Consider the following 19,225-nt stretch of genomic DNA (forward strand, 5'->3'; position numbering starts at 1 on the left):
ATAAGAGTGTGTGTGTGTGTTCACAATGAGTTAAAGTCAAATGACTGATAATATTAATCTATCGTTTCAAAATAACTACCCGTCCTGTGCTTAATATAAGAACTAATTGTTAAGTTGATTTTGGTTCTAAATATAAAAACTATTTATTATATTTATCAATTTTTTCTAAATTACTCCTATGGATACTCCCTCAATCATAATCAAATAGAAGATGAAAGGAGGATTTTAAAAAAGATGATTATAGTTTTTTAGGAAAAATATGTCATATTTCTTATAATTAACTAACTTACCTAGCTCCTTAATCTAATTAAATTAGTTATATAGATATTATATTAAAGACCAGAAGAATATTGTCCACACACAGTGTTTTCTTAGACCAGATCGATGACCCAAGTGAAGAAGATAATAAGTAATGTGAAGCCACTGAATTGGTTGTATATATCAGATTCAAAGTTGGAAGAAGATATAGACTGGCTTGGTGGAAATAATTAAAGAGATCAATCAATGACGGAGGAAATTAAAGCGGGGAGACAGAATAACTGATGAGCCGGTGAGATATACTCAACTTAAGTACATGGCATTTAATTGACAAATAGATATATTGCAGAGGGCACACGCTTCTTCCGAGAACCTGCTTCCCATGACTTGTGTAGAATCAATCAGCTTTGAAGCAGAGCCCATTAGAATTATATTTCCTCTTATCCATAATATATAAGAAGGTTAAGGCTGTGTTTGGGTGACACCCCAAACTATGGTTTGGGGAATAAATCACCCAAACACCCACCCAAAAACTAAAACTATAGTTTTAGAAAAAGCAAAAAAATTTTGCTTTTGAAGAAAAAAAGGAGAGTGTGAGAGCCTATAAGATATGTGTCTTGTTATTTTTTTTATAAACATATTTTTATATATTTATAAATATATATACATATTAATTATTTATTAATTATATTATCTTATGTATTATTAATTATGTTAATAAAAAATATATTATTAATAATTTTATTCCTTCAAATTAAAATATATCATAAAATCTATTTTTCTGTAATTATCATATTAACTTATGTCTTTTTTTGGTAATTTGTATATATAAAAAGTGCTTCTGATAACAACTATCCAAACACTCTCACTTCTCAAAATCATTTTTTCATAGAATCTATTCTTCAGAATCACTTTTCCAAACCATGATTTGGTTTCATCCAAACACACTCTAAGTCTTCTCGTATACGAAGTTTCTTCGTTAAATATGTCCTAAAATCATAGAAGTTTCATATTTTATTCCTAAAAAAATGACAAAAAGTCCTTTTAATATTACACTTTAATTATCTCTCAAGCTGAAAGTGAAAAATCACATTAACATCGTAGTACAATTGTCTTTTTACCAACGTTTTGGACTGGATGGAGTCCATGGGTGACAACGTGGACGGTTGCTCAGCTTAACGTGTTTTTCACGACGATGAAACTTACCCAAGCGGCACCTACCCTCATCAGGCTGCATTTCTTCCCCCTATTGTTCTGTTCACAAAGTGCGTAGCTTTTCACACTCTCATAACACGAAGAATAATTAATATAATTTTGTGAGCTGAAAATAAATTGTTAATCAATTAAGAAATGTTTTTTGTTACTACAAATTTATAAATATTTAACGCCAAGAGGAGACACTACATAACGCCATAATATTAAAACTGTCAAGTCTTATCTTGATGGTTTTATCAAGTATTGTGTGAAGTCTGCCCCAGAGAAAAGGGCTATACACGTTGGCAACAAATCAAGAACAACATAAAACATTGTTTAACTATAAATATTACCACAACTCAGGTGTAGCACTAGCCATGCCATATGATGTCTGCCCAGTGCCCACACACCTAGCCCACCTTGTTTGACACCTACTGTTTCACCTCAGGCCACCTGGAGGCAATTTAAAGTTAAGAGCGAGCTCCAATCGAAACCTTCCACATACATACAGGGAAAGGTCATTGCTTAATTAGCTGCCTTCTAATTAGTGGGATCAAATTCACCACCTCCCACTTAAGAGAAAGCTATAAAGTCACTGAACTATAAAGCTATTAGCTTCCTTCTATTCTCTGTTCTTCAAAAGCAAGATGATAACAACTATCATAACAAAAAAGCCATTATTCATGAACACCAAATAATAAAGTCTAGCGAAGACAAACATGTCCCTATGCCTAACAGCTACGCCAGCCTAGAGCTAACAACGACATGCGCTGACAATTTTTTAGCCTTTCGTTTACGATATTTTAGTGACCCTGCTCACCGCACTAAAGTCGAATTAGTTACACATCATATGCATTTATTTCTTTAGACCGAACACACACACACGACTATTATTCATTAGCACACCCTTTGAAAAGTCACATGCGTGCATTCCCCAGAGTCTTCATCAACATTTGTACGTACGCAATGGACTTTTCTTTTTCATTTGGTCTCAAGCAGGGCTTTTCCTTTGGGACCACGGGTTTAATTCAGTTTTTTCTTTCTTTCTTTACGTACAGCAAATGAGAGAATAACTTAATCAATTTCTTATCCACCATTAGTATTTCTGGCACTGTAACCCGTTTTGTCCGTCTATAAATAAAGGTCGATCGCAAACAACGACCAGAAACCACAGCCTTGGGATATTTCACACACACAGCACAGAGAGAAAGAAGAGATCGGGGAGAATGGGATCTGTTTGGGGTGCCATACTCGTGGTTCTGGCAGCAATATCTGTGTCTCACGCGCAGCTGAGCCCAACATTCTACAACCAAACATGCCCTAACGTCACCGACATCGTATCTGGGGTTATCCAGAGTGCTGCACAAAGCGATCCTCGTATAGGGGCCAGTCTCATCAGACTTCACTTCCATGACTGCTTTGTTCAAGTATGTTCTATATAATCCACGTTCATATCACTTCATATATCGTATCTCACTTTCAAATCTCTGGCTTTTTCAGTAATTTGGCATCATTATTTCTGGCTTTCCTTAATTCCCGGCTTTAATTTAAAAGTGTGGATGTGCTTCAGAGATTTCTGTGCTTTTGAATGAATGAAATTCTGGATTTTGAAGGCTCAAACAAGTATGGACTCGTACGCACGTAAACTGATTGTGGGGCTCAGCTTCCCCTCGTTTTTCTAGAGGATTATATTTTCTAAGTTAATTCCTTTATAAAATCTAATTTTTTGAATAAGTTTATCTCTTTTTCATAAGATCATTTTTGAGTTTGTCTGAACATTTAATGCATTATTACTTATTTTACTATTAGTTTAATGCATTTAATACATTTTCTATCTTCATTCATCTTACCATTACTATCTCATATCTACCCATTTATATATAGGGGTATATTTGGAAAAAATTACATTTGTTACATATTAATTATTTTTAACTAATTTTAACTATTTTTTTAAACTACGCAATTTAGTTAAAAAAAATCTTATAATAAGGGACGGAGTAATATATAATTATAGTTTATTTTATATATTGGGTGCGGGGTCGTTATATTTGCTTTTAGAAAAGCTCACATCCCGACACTCACATTTATTAACACACGTTAAATTAGGTAATATTGTTTATGTTTTGCATAGCCTTTTTGTGGCCATATGCATACTTCTTTTTGCCATCTACATTATATATAACCTCTAGCTTTATTAGATTATTATGAGTGAAATTTGATCCAGCGGTAATTGTGATGAGAATTTTTTGTTCTTATTATTTTAATTCCACACGTCAATAGTTATTTTAAGTAATAGATTAATATAAAATATAAAATTTATACGCACCAAGTTTCTCCTCTCACAAGTCATATTCTATGTATTGATTCATCATCTTTTTATATTACAAAATGAAACTCTTAATTCTTTGCACTAGTCACTTAATTTTCCATTTAATCCCTATTCTATCACAACAGCTTAAAGGGACTTGGGACTAGTTTAATTTATTTTAAGTGACGTTGTGCTATATATACAAGATAAAACATATGCAAGGAGAATTTTTTCTTATAAAGTTTAAAAATGATATTTTTGAGGGGATGCCAAACACCCACTTAAGATTTTAGTCAATATAATTAAAAAGAAGCTTAAAATTAAAATCATTTTAAAACAAATATTTCTCTATAATTGTACTGGAAACATTCGTACCCCTTGTTCCTCTGGAAAAGAAAAAAGTGGCATTTTTCCGGTCAAAAAAATAAAGGAAAGAAAAAAGTGGCGTTTGGCGTGTGGAGAAAGTTTGGTAGCCAAGAGCATATATGATTAAAAGTTGGACTTTGCTTCTTTTTTGTGAAAAAAAAGTATATAATATTGTTGAATAATTTGAACCCAAACCATGTGATTCAAATTAAAATAAGGATACTTTTATTAGATGAATATTTTACTCAAAGTGAAATTAATCAGCTTTACCTAATCTACCTATGTCTTAGACTTCACTTTAGAGAGTAAGGAATTAAAGTTGAAGGAAGAGACAGATCTTACTACTTTGTTGGACGTACACTTGATAGATAATATTTAGTCAGATGAATTGGCCCCAAAAAAAAAAGAGTTCGATAAAGGAAGTTGCTAAATGACTGAGTAGGAATTCGTGGATGAACTGACAGGGATGTGATGCTTCGCTTTTGCTGAACAACAGTGCCACCATTGTAAGCGAACAGACAGCTCCAGGCAATAATAACTCGATCAGAGGACTGGATGTCGTCAATAATATCAAATCTGCCCTCGAATCCTCTTGCCCCAACACTGTTTCTTGTGCTGATATCCTTGCCATTGCTGCTCAAGTCTCTGTTGTCCTGGTATTTATACCTTCCTCTCCTCCAACTCAATTATATATGTTCATGCAGAATTAAACTCTAAGTAGTTTTCTGTGCACCTCGTCCAGTACTTTGAGCTACTTCGTGATTCATCTAGTTGGGTAACTAAAATATTATTTTTCCAAGTGCACTCAACACCTTAATATTTTAAAAGCAAAATTACACCTTAATATGGGATTGTAGTTAGTTAAGATGGTTGATCGATATTTGCAAGATTAGTTAATTTGAAGGTGACTTGAACAGGCAGGAGGGCAGTCGTGGACAGTTCAGTTGGGAAGAAGGGATAGCCTAACAGCAAACCTAAGCCTCGCTAATTCTAACCTTCCTTCACCTTTCTTCACCCTCGACCAACTCAAGCAAAATTTCTCGAATCAAGGCCTTGACACCACTGATCTTGTTGCCCTTTCTGGTATATATATGTTCTTCTTTCATCACTCCCCAAATTAAACTCTCTCAATTATTCCTCCTGATACACACACACACACATCTGATTCTTCTGAGATATCTCATTTGTGTATATGTGTATTTTCAGGTGCTCACACATTTGGAAGAGCTCAGTGCAGGTTCTTTGATAACAGACTGTACAATTTCAGCGGCGGCAACCCAGACCCAAACCTCAACACAACCTACTTGGCCACATTGCGCCAGTTATGCCCACAAAGTGAAGTAGGAAGAAACACGAACCTCACAAATCTGGACCTGACCACCCCTGATATCTTTGACAAAAACTACTACTCCAACCTCCAGCTCAAGAATGGCCTTCTTAACAGTGACCAGGTCCTGTTCTCTACTGCTGGTGCTGATACCATTGCGATTGTCAACAATTTCAGCGCCAACCAGACAGCTTTCTTTGAAGCTTTCGCTGCTTCCATGATCAAGATGGGCAATATCAGACCTTTGACTGGCTCCCAAGGTGAAATTCGAACGCAATGTAATATGGTTAACGGAGCATCATCAGGATTAGTGGGTGTGGCTTCTGCAGAATCACAGGACGGTTTGGTTAGTTCAATGTAATTAATTACCACTGCGTCCTGGGAGAGAAGAAAGTATTGGCATAAATAAACAAGTGGATCGCGCTTGTGAGCATGTATTTTGGTGCTTTGTGTGTGTGTGTGTGTGTGATGTATTGACGAGTGATACATTTTCTTCGTTGTAAAGACTGTTAATTGAGTTATCACTGTGCCTTGGGAGAGAAGCAAGTATTGGCCTAAATTAATGTATATGCCTAACCACTCCCGGCAACTTCGAGGAATGGCCTCCTTAACAGCGACCATGTGTTGTTCTCCACACGCCCTCCATCACCATTTTCAACCTCACATTTCTTAATTTTCCGGATAATCCATGGGTGCGCCCAGTGTGTCTGGGATTTTTGCTATTGCAATTAATTTTAATTCAGGAAAATAATGAGGGTAACAGAAAATTATTTGAGTTGTGAAAAAAAAACTAATAAACTCCATTTTTGTGTTTTTCGCGTTTATGTGAATTGTTAACTTAATTTTATACTCCTCTGATTCTATTTATAAGGCAGATAAATAAGTTTTTATTTTATTTACAGATCACTTCATTAATTTTTTAACATTAATGTATTATTTCACCCTTTATTCATTATCATGTATTTTGTTATTTTCTTAGAAAAATATATATTAAATAAGGATAAACTTAGAAAATTATTAAATTTTAAGACAATATTAATTAGGTTTCAGATTTTTCTTGATTTTAATAAAAGACACTGAGAGCGGCTATAAATATGACAGATGAGTGTGTGCGTGCGCGCGTGTGTTGAACACAATAATTAATTTTTATATAGTTAACTTTCAGTTATATATATAAATATATTTATATGACAATTGTAAGAATAACTACTTGCATACCTTAATGAGTACGACATGCATCATCATCATGCAATGGAAGAAAATTTTGTTTCAAACATCACAATCCACGGCACGTGGCTCCGTATTTTTCCATCTTTATTTTCTTTCAATCATCTTAGTGTGTCGCCATGCATTTTATATAAATAAAAAAAATAAGTAATTCAAATTTATATATAATTTATTATAAATTTATATATATATTATGAAGAATGCTTGGGATCCTTTTTCCCTTTAAAAAGCATTTAAATCAGTGATAGATAAAGTAATTCAAATTGATATTGATCATATTGAATATTGATTTTAGTGTTTTTCTAATATATAATACTACTTCCAGTTCTTAATATAAAAACTAATTGAGAAATCACTTTGATCCTAAATATAAGATCTTAATCCACTTTGTCTTTTAAATTTATAATTTTTTCTCCAAAATGTCTTTATTGATTATAAGGAGTTCTTATCAAAAAGTAATTCTATATGCACATGATTAAATAGGATAATTAAGAAAGGTCAACGTATATTTGTTATAAATAACGAATTTAACTAATTTTCTTAATCTCTTTAAATTATTTATCTAGCTTTAATTTTATATTATCAAAAATTAGTTAGAAATACGAAGGTGACTAGATGGTCGAAAGCACACGTCTTCACTAAATAACGTATTTTTCATCAAAGGGGGCAAAAGTCAGCAATCAAATTTCAAATTGATAGATAGGTTAGTTTTCAATTATGATAAACTTGACTATTCTACGTTGTTGCATGTTGTATCATACTTGCTTGGAAAATTAAAAGGTGGGCTTCATGTCTTGCTTTGGATAAAATTTATATTATATATGGAGGTTATTTGCAACTTTTCAATATTGTTAATTAAATTTAATAGATGTAGAGGCACTTAACAAATATTTATGAACACGTAGTCTATACTATGGTGATCCCAAGAACGTGCTTAATACAAATGTGCAGTGTTTTAGTACTTTCGCTGAAGAGAAAGTATAGGATGCTTTAACTTTTTTAAAACAATGTATTGACGCATAAATGTGTATTCTAATTACTTAAAATTATACCATATATTGACAAAAATGTTTGTAAGAAAATCAGATGCGATCAATATAAAAAAAATGATGACGACACTTAAATATATAAAATATATAAATTAAATAAATGGTTTGGTATTTTATATATAGCAGAGTAGTAGATGATGTCGAAGAGAGAGTGCCAGAAGAAACTGTAGTTTATTAAAGAATGATTAGTGGAAAAAATATTAAAAAATTGATTAATGCACAATCTTCCAAGGTAATGAATATGAAACGAACAAAACCTGGTCGCATGAACCCTTAATAGAAATTATAAGTATATGCAATGCATCAATGAATTAAAGACACTCCAGCCGATCGACTCAGTCAAAAAGTTAGATACTGTAATCTCAGTAGTCGTCAACATCTTATCTTTCTCAGATTCAAGGAACTGATACATAACATATATGAAAAAGAGAATTGTTTTAACCAACATCTTTTGTACGTACGGGCACACACATAAATATTTAAATAATACTCCCTCCGTTCCTTATTATAAGAGACAAATAACCGAAGTACGTTGATCAAAAAAATAGTTAAAATTAGTTAAGAACAATTAATGTGTAAAAAGTATAATTTTTTTTCCAAAAATGCCCTCATTAATAAGGAGAGAGAGCGTGAGATAGAACAATTAAATTATTAAAAGAAAGAGAAGTGGGAGGGAGAGAGAGTGTGAGTTGGAAATAATAAATATGGGTAAAATAGTAAATCAACACAAAAAAGTAGAGACAATTTGTAAGTATCTCTTATATATAGGAACATGTCATAAGCATCAAATGTCTCTTATAATAAGGAACGGATGGAGTATATATGAAAAAAGGTTGGGTTAGGTATCTAATTTTAAGTTAATTAAAGCGTTAATGATTTTAATGACATTTAATTTGTGTAAAATATTTTGTTGCATGATGGCGGGAGACTATTATTTATTTATCTAATCACCACTTTATTTTTTGAAAATTTAAGGCCTATATGGTAAATTAATTAAGGAAAAATTACTGTAGAGTTCCAAGTAAGAGATTTTATCACTGTAACAGAACAAATACTTCCCGCTCGAACTTGCTATCCTTCATATCAACCTATCATAATCACTTGTCATTGACAAGTCATATAGTTAGATTGACAGCCTTCGATGTATCCATTAACAATACATTTAACTATTACATTACATGGGTTATAACAATAAAAAAACTGTCGTATTCATTTATTTTCAGCAGAAACAGAGCATCAATGAGCAAAAAAAAAAAGAGCATCATTTTATAACCCACAGAATGAGAAGCGAAAAATAGGAAAGTTAGTAGTGACAATGAAAAGCAATAGGCGTGAGGTAAAGACAGAGTCATACAGGCAAGTAGCAGAGCAGAATATCACAGTCAAAGAGATGAGAGGCGATAGGGAGAGAGGCGAGATGCAACGGAGTTGTGTGAATGAAAAAGAAACTCTCACATGAAAAAGAAACTCTCACATGTTCCTTCAATGTTTTCTTTTAAATGAATGAGGGTAATGTTATGATTGTATAATTGAAATCTTTCACAAAGTCTCTTGAGATTTCAAATTTATTTTAACATTTTCAGAGACTCTATAATGATAAAATCTCTTACTTGGACTCTACAGTAATTCTCCCATCAGTTAATGTGGAAGAGGATGAGGCATCTAGAGATGAGCTTCTAGCCGGGGTGGTTACTGAAATGACGTGTGAAAGAAAAATAATAAAAATGTGGCCGCATGTACTATTCAAGCACTTCAAATTAGACCGAAATATTTAGTCGGTGTGTTCATATCTGCATGCATCAATGTGCTTTTGCAGAGTTTTCCATTTGTCCCGTTGGCACAGTCACGTCCACCTCAACTCATTCATTATTCATCGTTGGTTTCATTTATCTTCTCTTTGTATAGAGAGAAGAGAGAGAGAGTGCGCGTGTGTTTTAATAATAATCTCTTCTCAAAACATCAAAAGTTATTGAATTTTTAACCACACTCCATCCCACAATGAGTTAAAGTCAAATGACTGATAATTCTACATTTGATTTTTAATATAAGACATAGTTAATTAATTTAAAAAGATTAAAAAAATTAATTAAATTAGTTATTTATTATAAATAAATATTTTTTTAAAATATCCTTATCAATTATATATATCTTTTGGTAAATTTATTAATTATATATATTAATTAGAATTACCATTTGATGAAACCTTTAACATGTAAAACTACTATAAAAACTATTTTAAAAAAATAAATAAATGTAAAAAACAAAATAAATCAGGTTCTAATATTTAAAATTAATCTATCATTTCACAATAACTATCGTCTAGAATCATACCACACGGTACACGCAGTGACCAGACCAGATCGATGACCCAAATGAAGATAATAATTAATGTTAAGCCACTAAATTTGGTTGTATCAGAAGATTTTTTTTTTTGGGGACCTTGGATGCTTGTATCAGAAGATAAACACTGGTATTTGGTAGAAATAATTAATTAAATAGATCAATCAATGACGGGGGGAAATTAAAGCAGTGAGACAAAAGAGCTGATGAACCGATGAGATATAATCCCTCTGTCTTTTATTATAAGATTCACTTAACTATATTCCGGTTTGAGAAAACTGTGAAAATTAGTTAAAATAGTAAATATGTTAAAAATATACTTTTTTTTTCTAAACATGCCCTTATTTATAAATGGGTAGGCGTGAGTGAGAAAAAAATAAGAGAGAATGTAAGGGAAAAAGATAATGAGAGAGAGTATATTAATTAAGAATAATATGGGTAAAAAACATTTATTATTTAGACAAATCCAAAAAAGATATTATAAATAAGGATGCACTAATTTAAAAATTGGATCTTATAATAAGGGACGGAGTAATACTTGAGTCGAGTACTACTTCGTCTCTTATTATAATATCCAATTTTTTGAATAGATCTATCTTTTTTTATAAGATTCTCTTTGAATTTGTCTGAACATTTAATACATTATTATCCATTTTACTTCTAATTTAGTGCATCTAATGTATTCTTTTTCTTTATTTATCTTACTATTACTCTCTCACATTTATCATTTATAGATAGGGGTATATTTAAAAAAAATTTATTTGCTACATATTAATTTACTTTTAACTAATTTTAATTCTTTTGTTAAACAGTATAATTTAATTAAAATGATCTAAGGAATGGAGAGAATACAAAGCATCATTAATAAACAAATAAATACATTGCAGAGGGCACACGTTTCTACAGATGTGAAACCTGCTTCTCCCAGGACTCGCATTGGTCAATCAGGTCTGGAGCAGAGGCGACTAGGATTACTGGTGATCGACGAGAACGCTTGCTCATCCTAGTCCAACGTTTTTACCACGATGAAACCGACACCCAAAAGTCACCCGCATCGTACGACACAGTGAGTGAAGAAGGAGGTGCCCCGGACACAAGGGGCATACCCGTTGGCGACAGAGAACAACATGTATCCAAAATTATTTAACTATGAATATCACCTCTTATCTTTAATATAAGAATTTATTTGATTTTTATTTTGACTTCAAATATAAGACTTCAATCTACTTGTCTCTTATATTTATTTATTTATTAAAAAATATTCTTTCTAATAATATTAATTCTAGTCAATATATTTGATTAGCAAAAATATTTTTAAAAAATAATACTTATTTATTATAAATAATTAATTTAGTTTATTTTCTTAATATAGTGGTATTACCATAACTCCGGCGGTGGCCTGAGTAGCGAAAGGTGCCACGAGGTGGGGCCATGCCGTTTGATATCTGCCCAGGGCCCACACACCAAGCCCACCTTGTTTGACTCTTCAGCCCTAGCCCACTGTTTCAACCCAGGCCGCCTTCTAGAGGTAATACTAGTGGTTTAAGTTAGGAGCCAGGTCGAATCAGGACCTTCCACTTACGAGAAAAGGTCATTAACTAGCTGCCTTCTGATTAGCGGGATCAAATTTACAACCTCTTTTAAGCTGTAAAGCTGCTATTAGCTTCCTTAAATTCCCTATTCTGCCAAATCAAGATGATAATAACTATCATAACAAAACAACAATTATTCATATCACCGAAAACACCCTGTTATTCGTGAGCGCACTAAATAATAAAGTTTTGGAGAAGACAACATATCCCTATGCCTAACAGCAGTGCCTGGGCGAGGGGCCTCTCTCTGTAATGCTCCTTGAAATTCACCTAAACTCCCAGATGTCCTTTTCTTTTTTTTGAATTTTAGGATTAATATAATCTTTAACCTTTTAAATTTACCTTCATTTTGGGCTGAGTTCTTCTAGTTTTAAATCATAGGTTTTAGTCTGAATAATATAGTCCAAAGTTTTATTAGATTACAGGAACCAATATTTTAAATGAAAAAAAACTTAAGAGACCAAAATCTCTAATTTGAAATTTGAGGGACTAAAATCAAAATAAGAGTAAACTTAAAAGACTAAAATTTGTATTGATCTTTTTTTCCTTTTTCTTCTCATCACTGTATTCTAAATAAAGTAAGTGAAATTTTGATATGGGCAAAAAATAGCGCAGATTTGAATTTTTTATCATTTTTTTAAGAAAATAAAAAACGCAAAACTTTAGAGTATTTTTTAAAAAAATCATTAAAAATTTTAAAACTGTACTTTCCCCCCATAAAATAGTAAAATATTACTTATTTAATGTAAAATAAAAAAGAAAAAAACATCGAGGTTGAAATATTTCAAAAGGCATTAAACGCAATGCCAGCTTAGGGCTGGCAACTACCACATGCTCTAACATTCTTTAGTCTTTTGTTTATAATATTTTAGAGCTTGATTGGGTTGACTTATAAATAATTTTTTAAACATGATTTACGGAATACGAAATAAGTCTGTGAGGAGAATTTTGTCTATTTTGAACAAAGTTCCAAATGAACTCTTAGTAACTCTACTCACCACACTAGCTAAAGTCGAATTAGTTGCACATCATATGCATTTATTTGTTTAAATCCAACACACACATGAGCACAACTATTCATCAGCACACCCTTTGAAAAGTCACATATATACATATGCATTCCCCAAAGTCTTCATCAACTATTTGTACGCACATAATGGACTTTCCTTTTTCTTTTGGTCTCATGCAGGGCTCTTCCTTTGGGACCACACACTTAATTCAGATCCTCTTTTGGTAGGCACAAGGGTCTTTCTATTGGAGGTACTCCTGTACCGAACCCTATTGGTACACTTAAGTCAGGTTTTATTTCTTCATTTTACCCCCCACCAATTTACGTACAGAAAATGAGAATAACTTAATCAATTTCTTATTCACCACTAGTATTTCTGGCACTTTAACCCGTTTTGTCCGTCTATAAATAAAGGTCGATCGCCAGCAACGATCAGAAACTACAGCCTTGGGATATTTCACACACACAGCACAGAGAGAAAGAAGAGATCGAGAAGAATGGGATCTGTTTGGACTGCCATATTCGTGGTTCTGGCAGCAATATCTGTGTCTCACGCGCAGCTGAGCCCAACATTCTACAACCAAACATGCCCTAACGTCACCAACATCGTATCTGGGGTTATCACGAGTGCTGCACAAAGCGATCCTCGCATCGGGGCCAGTCTCATCAGACTTCACTTCCATGACTGCTTTGTTCAAGTATGTTCTATAGAATCTACGTTCATATCACTTCATATATCTTATCTCACTTTCAAATCTCTGGCTTTTTCAGTAATTTGGCATCATTATTTCTGGCTTTCATTAATTCCCGGCTTTAATTTAAAAGCGTGGATGTGCTTCTGAGATTTCCGTGCTTTTGAATGAATGAAATTCTGGATTTTGAAAGCTCAAACAAGTACGGACTCTTACGTACTAAACTCCTCATTGTGGGGCTCATCTTCCCTCCTGTTTTTTTGAAGGACTATATTTTCTAAGTTAATTAGGCCTTGTTATTTTGTTTAACTCGGCATCTGATTTTATGCGAGTCTTAAATTATTATGAACTTGTTATAATTCTGGGGAGGAGTTGGGAGGGAAAGAGATATGATGCAAATCCACCATATATATGTGCTGTAGAATTATATTAGAAGAACTTAACCTCCAAAACTAAAATCAATATCATTGTTATTAAGCGACATCTTATAATTAATTATAAGCTGTTAGACCTTCATAATTGATTACTAGAAATATCGATCTTTTAATTTGGAAGCTAACTTTCAAGTTTCCTCCATTTGACATTGTGTTTTAGCTGACTTGCTACTACAACAGACAAAATGACAAATACTATATATTTATACACTACAGCACTCAATAACAAGCACACACATGGCATATATTTAATTGTAGTTTATTTTATACATTTGGTGTGGAGTGGTTGTATTTGCTTTTAGAATAACTCACATCCCGACACACACATTTATAAGCACACGTTAAATTAGGTAATATTATTTATTTTTTGCATAACCTTTTTTGGCCATATGCATACTTCATAACTTCTTGCCAGCTTTATTATCAGATTATTACGATTGAAATTTGATCCAACGGTAATTTGATGAGAATTATTTTTTTCCTTACTATTTTAATTTACACGTCAATAATTATTTTAATTAATAGATTAATATAAAATATAAAATTTATACATACCAAGTTTCTCCTTGCACAAGTCATAAACTATGTATTGATTCATCATCTTTTATATTACAAAATGAACTCTTAATTCTTTGCACTAGTCACTTAATTTTCCATTTAATTTCCTATTCTATTACAACGGCTGGGAGAAAATAATTCTTCAGTTAAACGGACTTGGGACTAGTTTAATTTATTTTAAGTGCGTTGTGTTATATAAACAAGATAAAATATATGCAAGGAGAATTTTGTCTTATAAAGTGTAAAAATGATATTTTTGAGGGGATGTCAAACACCCACTTAAGATTTCAGTCAAGATCATTAAAAAGAAGTTTAAAATTAAAATCATTTTAAAATAAATATTTCTCTATAATTGTACTGGGAACATTCGTACCCGTTGTTCTTTTGGAAAAGAAAAAAGTTGCAATTGGCGTGTGGAGAAAGTTTGGTAGCCAAGAGCATATATAATTAAAAGTTGGACTTTGCTTCTTCTTTTTTGTGAAAAAGAAAATATATAATATTGTTGAATAATTTGAATCCAAACCATGTGATTCAAATTAAAATAAGGATACTTTTATTAGATGAACATTTTACTTAAAGTGAAATTAATCATCGTTACCCAATGTACCTATGTCTTAGACTTCACTTTATAGAGTAAGGAATAAAGTTAAAGGAAGAGACAGATCTTCTAATGATATGTTGGACGTACACATGATAGATAATGTTTAGTTAGATGAAGGAAGTTGCTGAATGACTGAGTGGAAATTTAATTTGTGGATGAACTGACAGGGATGTGATGCTTCGCTTTTGCTGAACAACAGTGCCACCATTGTAAGCGAACAGACAGCTTTAGGCAATAATAACTCGATCAGAGGACTGGATGTCGTCAATAATATCAAATCTGCCGTCGAATCCTCTTGCCCCAACACTGTTTCCTGTGCTGATATCCTTGCCATTGCTGCTCAAGTCTCTGTTGTCCTGGTATTTATACCTTCCTCTCCTCCAACTCAACTATATATGTTTATACAAAATTAAACTCTAAGTAGTTTTCCCTGCACCTCGTCCAGTACTTTGAGCCATTTTGTGATTTATCTTGCTCGTAGCTAAAATATTATTTTTCTAAGTACACTCAACACCTTAATATTTTAAAAGCAAAATTACACCATGAGATATTTTAGGATGTTTGGTGACCCTGAAAAAATATTTCAATGTGTTAAATCAGATGAACTACAGATTAGCTTAGGGTATTGGACACGTGTTTCTGGCAAATTAAAAGGGAAAAAAATTTGAGGTAATTGGATAAACCTTAATCCTATACACACATCAGATGTGATTGGAGTTAGTTAAGATGGTTGATCGATATTTGCAAGATTAGTTAATTTGAAGGTGACTTGAACAGGCAGGAGGGCAGTCGTGGACAGTTCAGTTGGGAAGAAGGGATAGCCTAACAGCAAACCTAAGCCTCGCTAATTCTAACCTTCCTTCACCTTTCTTCACCCTCGACCAACTCAAGCAAAATTTCTCGAATCAAGGCCTTGACACCACTGATCTTGTTGCCCTTTCTGGTATATATATGTTCTTCTTTCATCACTCCCCAAATTAAACTCTCTCAATTATTCCTCCTGATACACACACACACACATCTGATTCTTCTGAGATATCTCATTTGTGTATATGTGTATTTTCAGGTGCTCACACATTTGGAAGAGCTCAGTGCAGGTTCTTTGATAACAGACTGTACAATTTCAGCGGCGGCAACCCAGACCCAAACCTCAACACAACCTACTTAGCCACATTGCGCCAGTTATGCCCACAAAGTGAAGTAGGAAGAAACACGAACCTCACAAATCTGGACCTGACCACCCCTGATATCTTTGACAAAAACTACTACTCCAACCTCCAGCTCAAGAATGGCCTTCTTAACAGTGACCAGGTCCTGTTCTCTACTGCCGGTGCTGATACCATTGCGATTGTCAACAATTTCAGCGCCAACCAGACGGCTTTCTTTGAAGCTTTTGCTGCTTCCATGATCAAGATGGGCAATATCAGCCCTTTGACTGGCTCCCAAGGTGAAATTCGAACGCAATGTAATATGGTTAACGGAGCATCATCAGGATTAATGGGTGTGGCTTCTGCAGAATCACAGGACGGTTTGGTTAGTTCAATGTAATTAATTATCACTGCGTCCTGGGAGAGAAGAAAGTATTGGCATGAATAAACAAGTGGATCGCGCCTGTGAGCATGTATTTTGGTGCTTTTTGTTTGTGTGTGTATGTGTGATGTATTGACGAGTGATATATTTTCTTCGTTGGAAAGACTGTTAAGGAATCGTACTTTGGTTTCCAGAATGAAAAGAATGGGTATGAATTTAATTCTCAAAGAACGAGGCTTGGAAGTTGGAACCTTGTAAATTGGGAAAAATCGTGTTAGGAAGGAGCGAGTGATTGCCATTATGGGCTCCTCCAAGAGGCTGGTGGTGGTGGGCCGGGAATGGCTGGATTTGGGCTGCCCTTGGTCGGCCGTCTTGATGATCTGGTTGACGTCAGAGGTGAGGTGGGGGACCAAAATTTTGCTTTAAGGTTTTTTTTTTCGTTTTTTTTCTCAATAAAAGCACTCATTCTTGTATAAAAAAAAAAACTCATTCAGAATAAACGTTGTGTCTAATTTGTTGACAAACTAGGACCAATAGGACTCATTCTTCAACTTTTATATAACATTTAAAATTTTTATATCTGCGTCGTTTTTATGTATTGATTTTCAATGTAACATTTAATATGCTCATTTAAATTGAGCATAATACTTAGGTCAGGTAGGAATAAATATTATTTTTTAGATATAAATTTAATTGGAATGTTTTCTGGGAAAATATTGAGTTAGAAAAAACAGTATTTAGCAAATGCGACAAATTGTAGTTGATTCAAAAGTCTATTTGACAATTGCAATAAAAAAATAGGCCTAAAATTAGGCAATTATTACTATTTAATATCAATTAATTTTTATTTTATCATGTAATTGAAATTGAATCAATTTTATATAGGAGTACTAGACAGGCCTAACATTACAGTCCAAAGAGAAATAGGCCTAAAATTAGGCAATTATTCTGACATTGGAAGGAAGTCAAAGTACGTAACACGATACATGGGAAGGCAAGTGACCCCTAGGTTTATTGAAAATAATAATTATGCGGTTTTTAAACGGCAACTATTAAAAATTAAAAGGCAAAATAATCTGGGTCCTTTCAATCAGAATGGGTTTTCCGACTCCGCATTGAGGTTACCTGCCCCTTCACGGCGTCCAAAAGCTTTTTGTAGCTACAGGAGATCCGGCTAACTCGACACTGGGGGTGTTCATGAAGCTCAGTAGCCCGCTATGCCCGTCCAAGCCGCAAAAAAATGCCTAGCCCGTCCTAAAAAACATGGCCCGAAAGAATTATTAGGCATGTTCGGGCTGGACAAATTGTTGGGCAGGACTGGGCATCGGGCATGGTATGTTGCCCTGCCCGCAAAAATATATATAATTTTATTTATATATAATTTATTTGCCTCATATTTATTTCCTAAATCAAACGCATTGTTGTATCAATATTCAGTATTCATTATACTTATTTATTTTTGAATGATTTTGAGAGTTAAAAACTAGAAAAATAATTAAGTTTAATAAAATATATTAACAACATTTTTTGTCATAGTCCACTCCTCTTAGCTACTACAAAAGTAGTTTCATAGTATATTAATTAGTAATAACAAAATTAAGGCCAAGTTTCCATTTTAATAAAGTTACATTAGATTATTTAGAAGGATATAAATAATTAGTTAATTAATATAGTATATTGACTTGTTAGGCATAAAAGCCCGCCCTGCCTAGCCCAAATTTATTAGGGCTTTTCATGGGTAGGGTTGGGCAACGGGCTGCATTTTCCAGCCCGTTCATTCTTCGGGCTGGGCATCGGGCAAGGGTCCCGCCTTGTCCATGTGCAGCCCTACTCGACACTAAGGGGTCCTCGTTTGTTGAAATTATAGAATCATAATTTTGCCCCATAATATGACACCTAATTAACCAATGTTTAAAAAAAAGTTAAATAAATTATTATTATTTATTCTTAGTATAAAAACTAGATAATTAATTTAAAGATATTTAAAAAAATAGATGAGTTAGTTATTTGTCACAAATGTATGTTGATCTCTATTAACTATCATGTTTAATCATGTATATTAGAATACCACTTGGTGATAACTTTTTACAATCAATAGAAATATTTTGAAAAAAAATTAGAGGCAGAGTAAATTGAAGCATTATGTTTAAGACTAAAACTCACCCCAATTATAGTACTTATATTAAAGATAAGAGGTATTACTTTAAAGTATTTATATTTATCATTTTTTCTTCAAACCATTTAGAGAGATCATGTGACCCATGATATAATTAAGTATTTATTTAGCTTTCTTAATCTTTTCAAATTAGTCAAATTGATATTAGATCAAGGATTAAAGGTAATATTATGTTTGTGGTTTTTTAGTACTATGTGTAATACTCAATATAGGATCTAGTTCATAGTTTAAGAGAGTATTTGGATAGAAACCAAACTATGATTTTAGAAATAATTTTATGATATACAAAGTAAATGTGCGAAGAAGTTTATCTCAATTTATAAAAAATTACTTTTCAAAAGCACTTTCCATGCCATCTAAGTACCCACTAACTTTGGTATTAAGAAGCAAAGGTCTGTAGCATGTCATAAAACAATATTATCAAAGCCAAATCCTAGGCTCTTCTATTTGCCAATTGTGGTTTGTAATTTTTCTTTTTGTGATTTTATGTTTATTTCGTTTTCTATGATTAAAAAAAGAGAAACATTTCACCAAAAAAATTAAAATAAAGTTGGTAAAAACATG

At 32.9% G+C, this 19,225-nt stretch overlaps 2 protein-coding genes across 3 annotated transcripts; both read left to right on the forward strand.

Moving 5' to 3' along the window:
- The first annotated feature begins 2,601 nt into the window (after positions 1-2,601).
- LOC114750805 (peroxidase A2-like) lies at positions 2,602-6,087 on the forward strand. Its single transcript, XM_028939412.1, has 4 exons — positions 2,602-2,879; positions 4,591-4,782; positions 5,044-5,209; positions 5,333-6,087. Exons 1-4 carry the CDS (start codon positions 2,679-2,681, stop codon positions 5,812-5,814), a joined length of 1,041 nt encoding a protein of 346 aa, XP_028795245.1. The 5' UTR covers positions 2,602-2,678; the 3' UTR covers positions 5,815-6,087.
- A 3,014-nt stretch (positions 6,088-9,101) lies between these two features.
- LOC114750791 (peroxidase A2-like) lies at positions 9,102-16,713 on the forward strand. Of its 2 annotated transcripts, XM_028939396.1 has the most exons (6): positions 9,102-9,110; positions 10,957-10,959; positions 13,140-13,368; positions 15,123-15,314; positions 15,733-15,898; positions 16,022-16,713. In XM_028939396.1, the coding sequence occupies exons 3-6, from the start codon at positions 13,168-13,170 to the stop codon at positions 16,501-16,503; spliced, it is 1,041 nt and encodes a 346-aa protein (XP_028795229.1). In that variant the 5' UTR covers positions 9,102-9,110; positions 10,957-10,959; positions 13,140-13,167; the 3' UTR covers positions 16,504-16,713. The 2 variants fall into 2 exon arrangements, with proteins under 2 accessions (XP_028795229.1, XP_028795235.1); XM_028939402.1 differs by lacking the exons at positions 9,102-9,110; positions 10,957-10,959 and adding an exon at positions 12,912-12,960 and having other exon boundaries at positions 13,085-13,368.
- The last annotated feature ends 2,512 nt before the right edge of the window (positions 16,714-19,225 follow it).

This window comes from Neltuma alba, unplaced genomic scaffold (genome assembly GCF_004799145.2).
Source record: "Neltuma alba isolate B1F8T4 unplaced genomic scaffold, ASM479914v2 tig00001122_pilon, whole genome shotgun sequence".
Lineage (NCBI taxonomy): Eukaryota > Viridiplantae > Streptophyta > Magnoliopsida > Fabales > Fabaceae > Neltuma > Neltuma alba.

What these genes read in the sequence shown, in the direction of transcription:
- LOC114750805 (XM_028939412.1), top strand. Translation starts at nt 2,679, where the DNA reads ATGGGATCTGTTTGGGGTGCCATACTCGTGGTTCTGGCAGCAATATCT. An exon ending in CTCAAGTCTCTGTTGTCCTG is followed by an intron (nt 4,783 to 5,043) that starts GTATTTATACCT and finishes TGACTTGAACAG; the next exon opens with GCAGGAGGGCAGTCGTGGAC. An exon ending in TGATCTTGTTGCCCTTTCTG is followed by an intron (nt 5,210 to 5,332) that starts GTATATATATGT and finishes GTGTATTTTCAG; the next exon opens with GTGCTCACACATTTGGAAGA.
- LOC114750791 (XM_028939396.1), top strand. Translation starts at nt 13,168, where the DNA reads ATGGGATCTGTTTGGACTGCCATATTCGTGGTTCTGGCAGCAATATCT. An exon ending in CTCAAGTCTCTGTTGTCCTG is followed by an intron (nt 15,315 to 15,732) that starts GTATTTATACCT and finishes TGACTTGAACAG; the next exon opens with GCAGGAGGGCAGTCGTGGAC. An exon ending in TGATCTTGTTGCCCTTTCTG is followed by an intron (nt 15,899 to 16,021) that starts GTATATATATGT and finishes GTGTATTTTCAG; the next exon opens with GTGCTCACACATTTGGAAGA.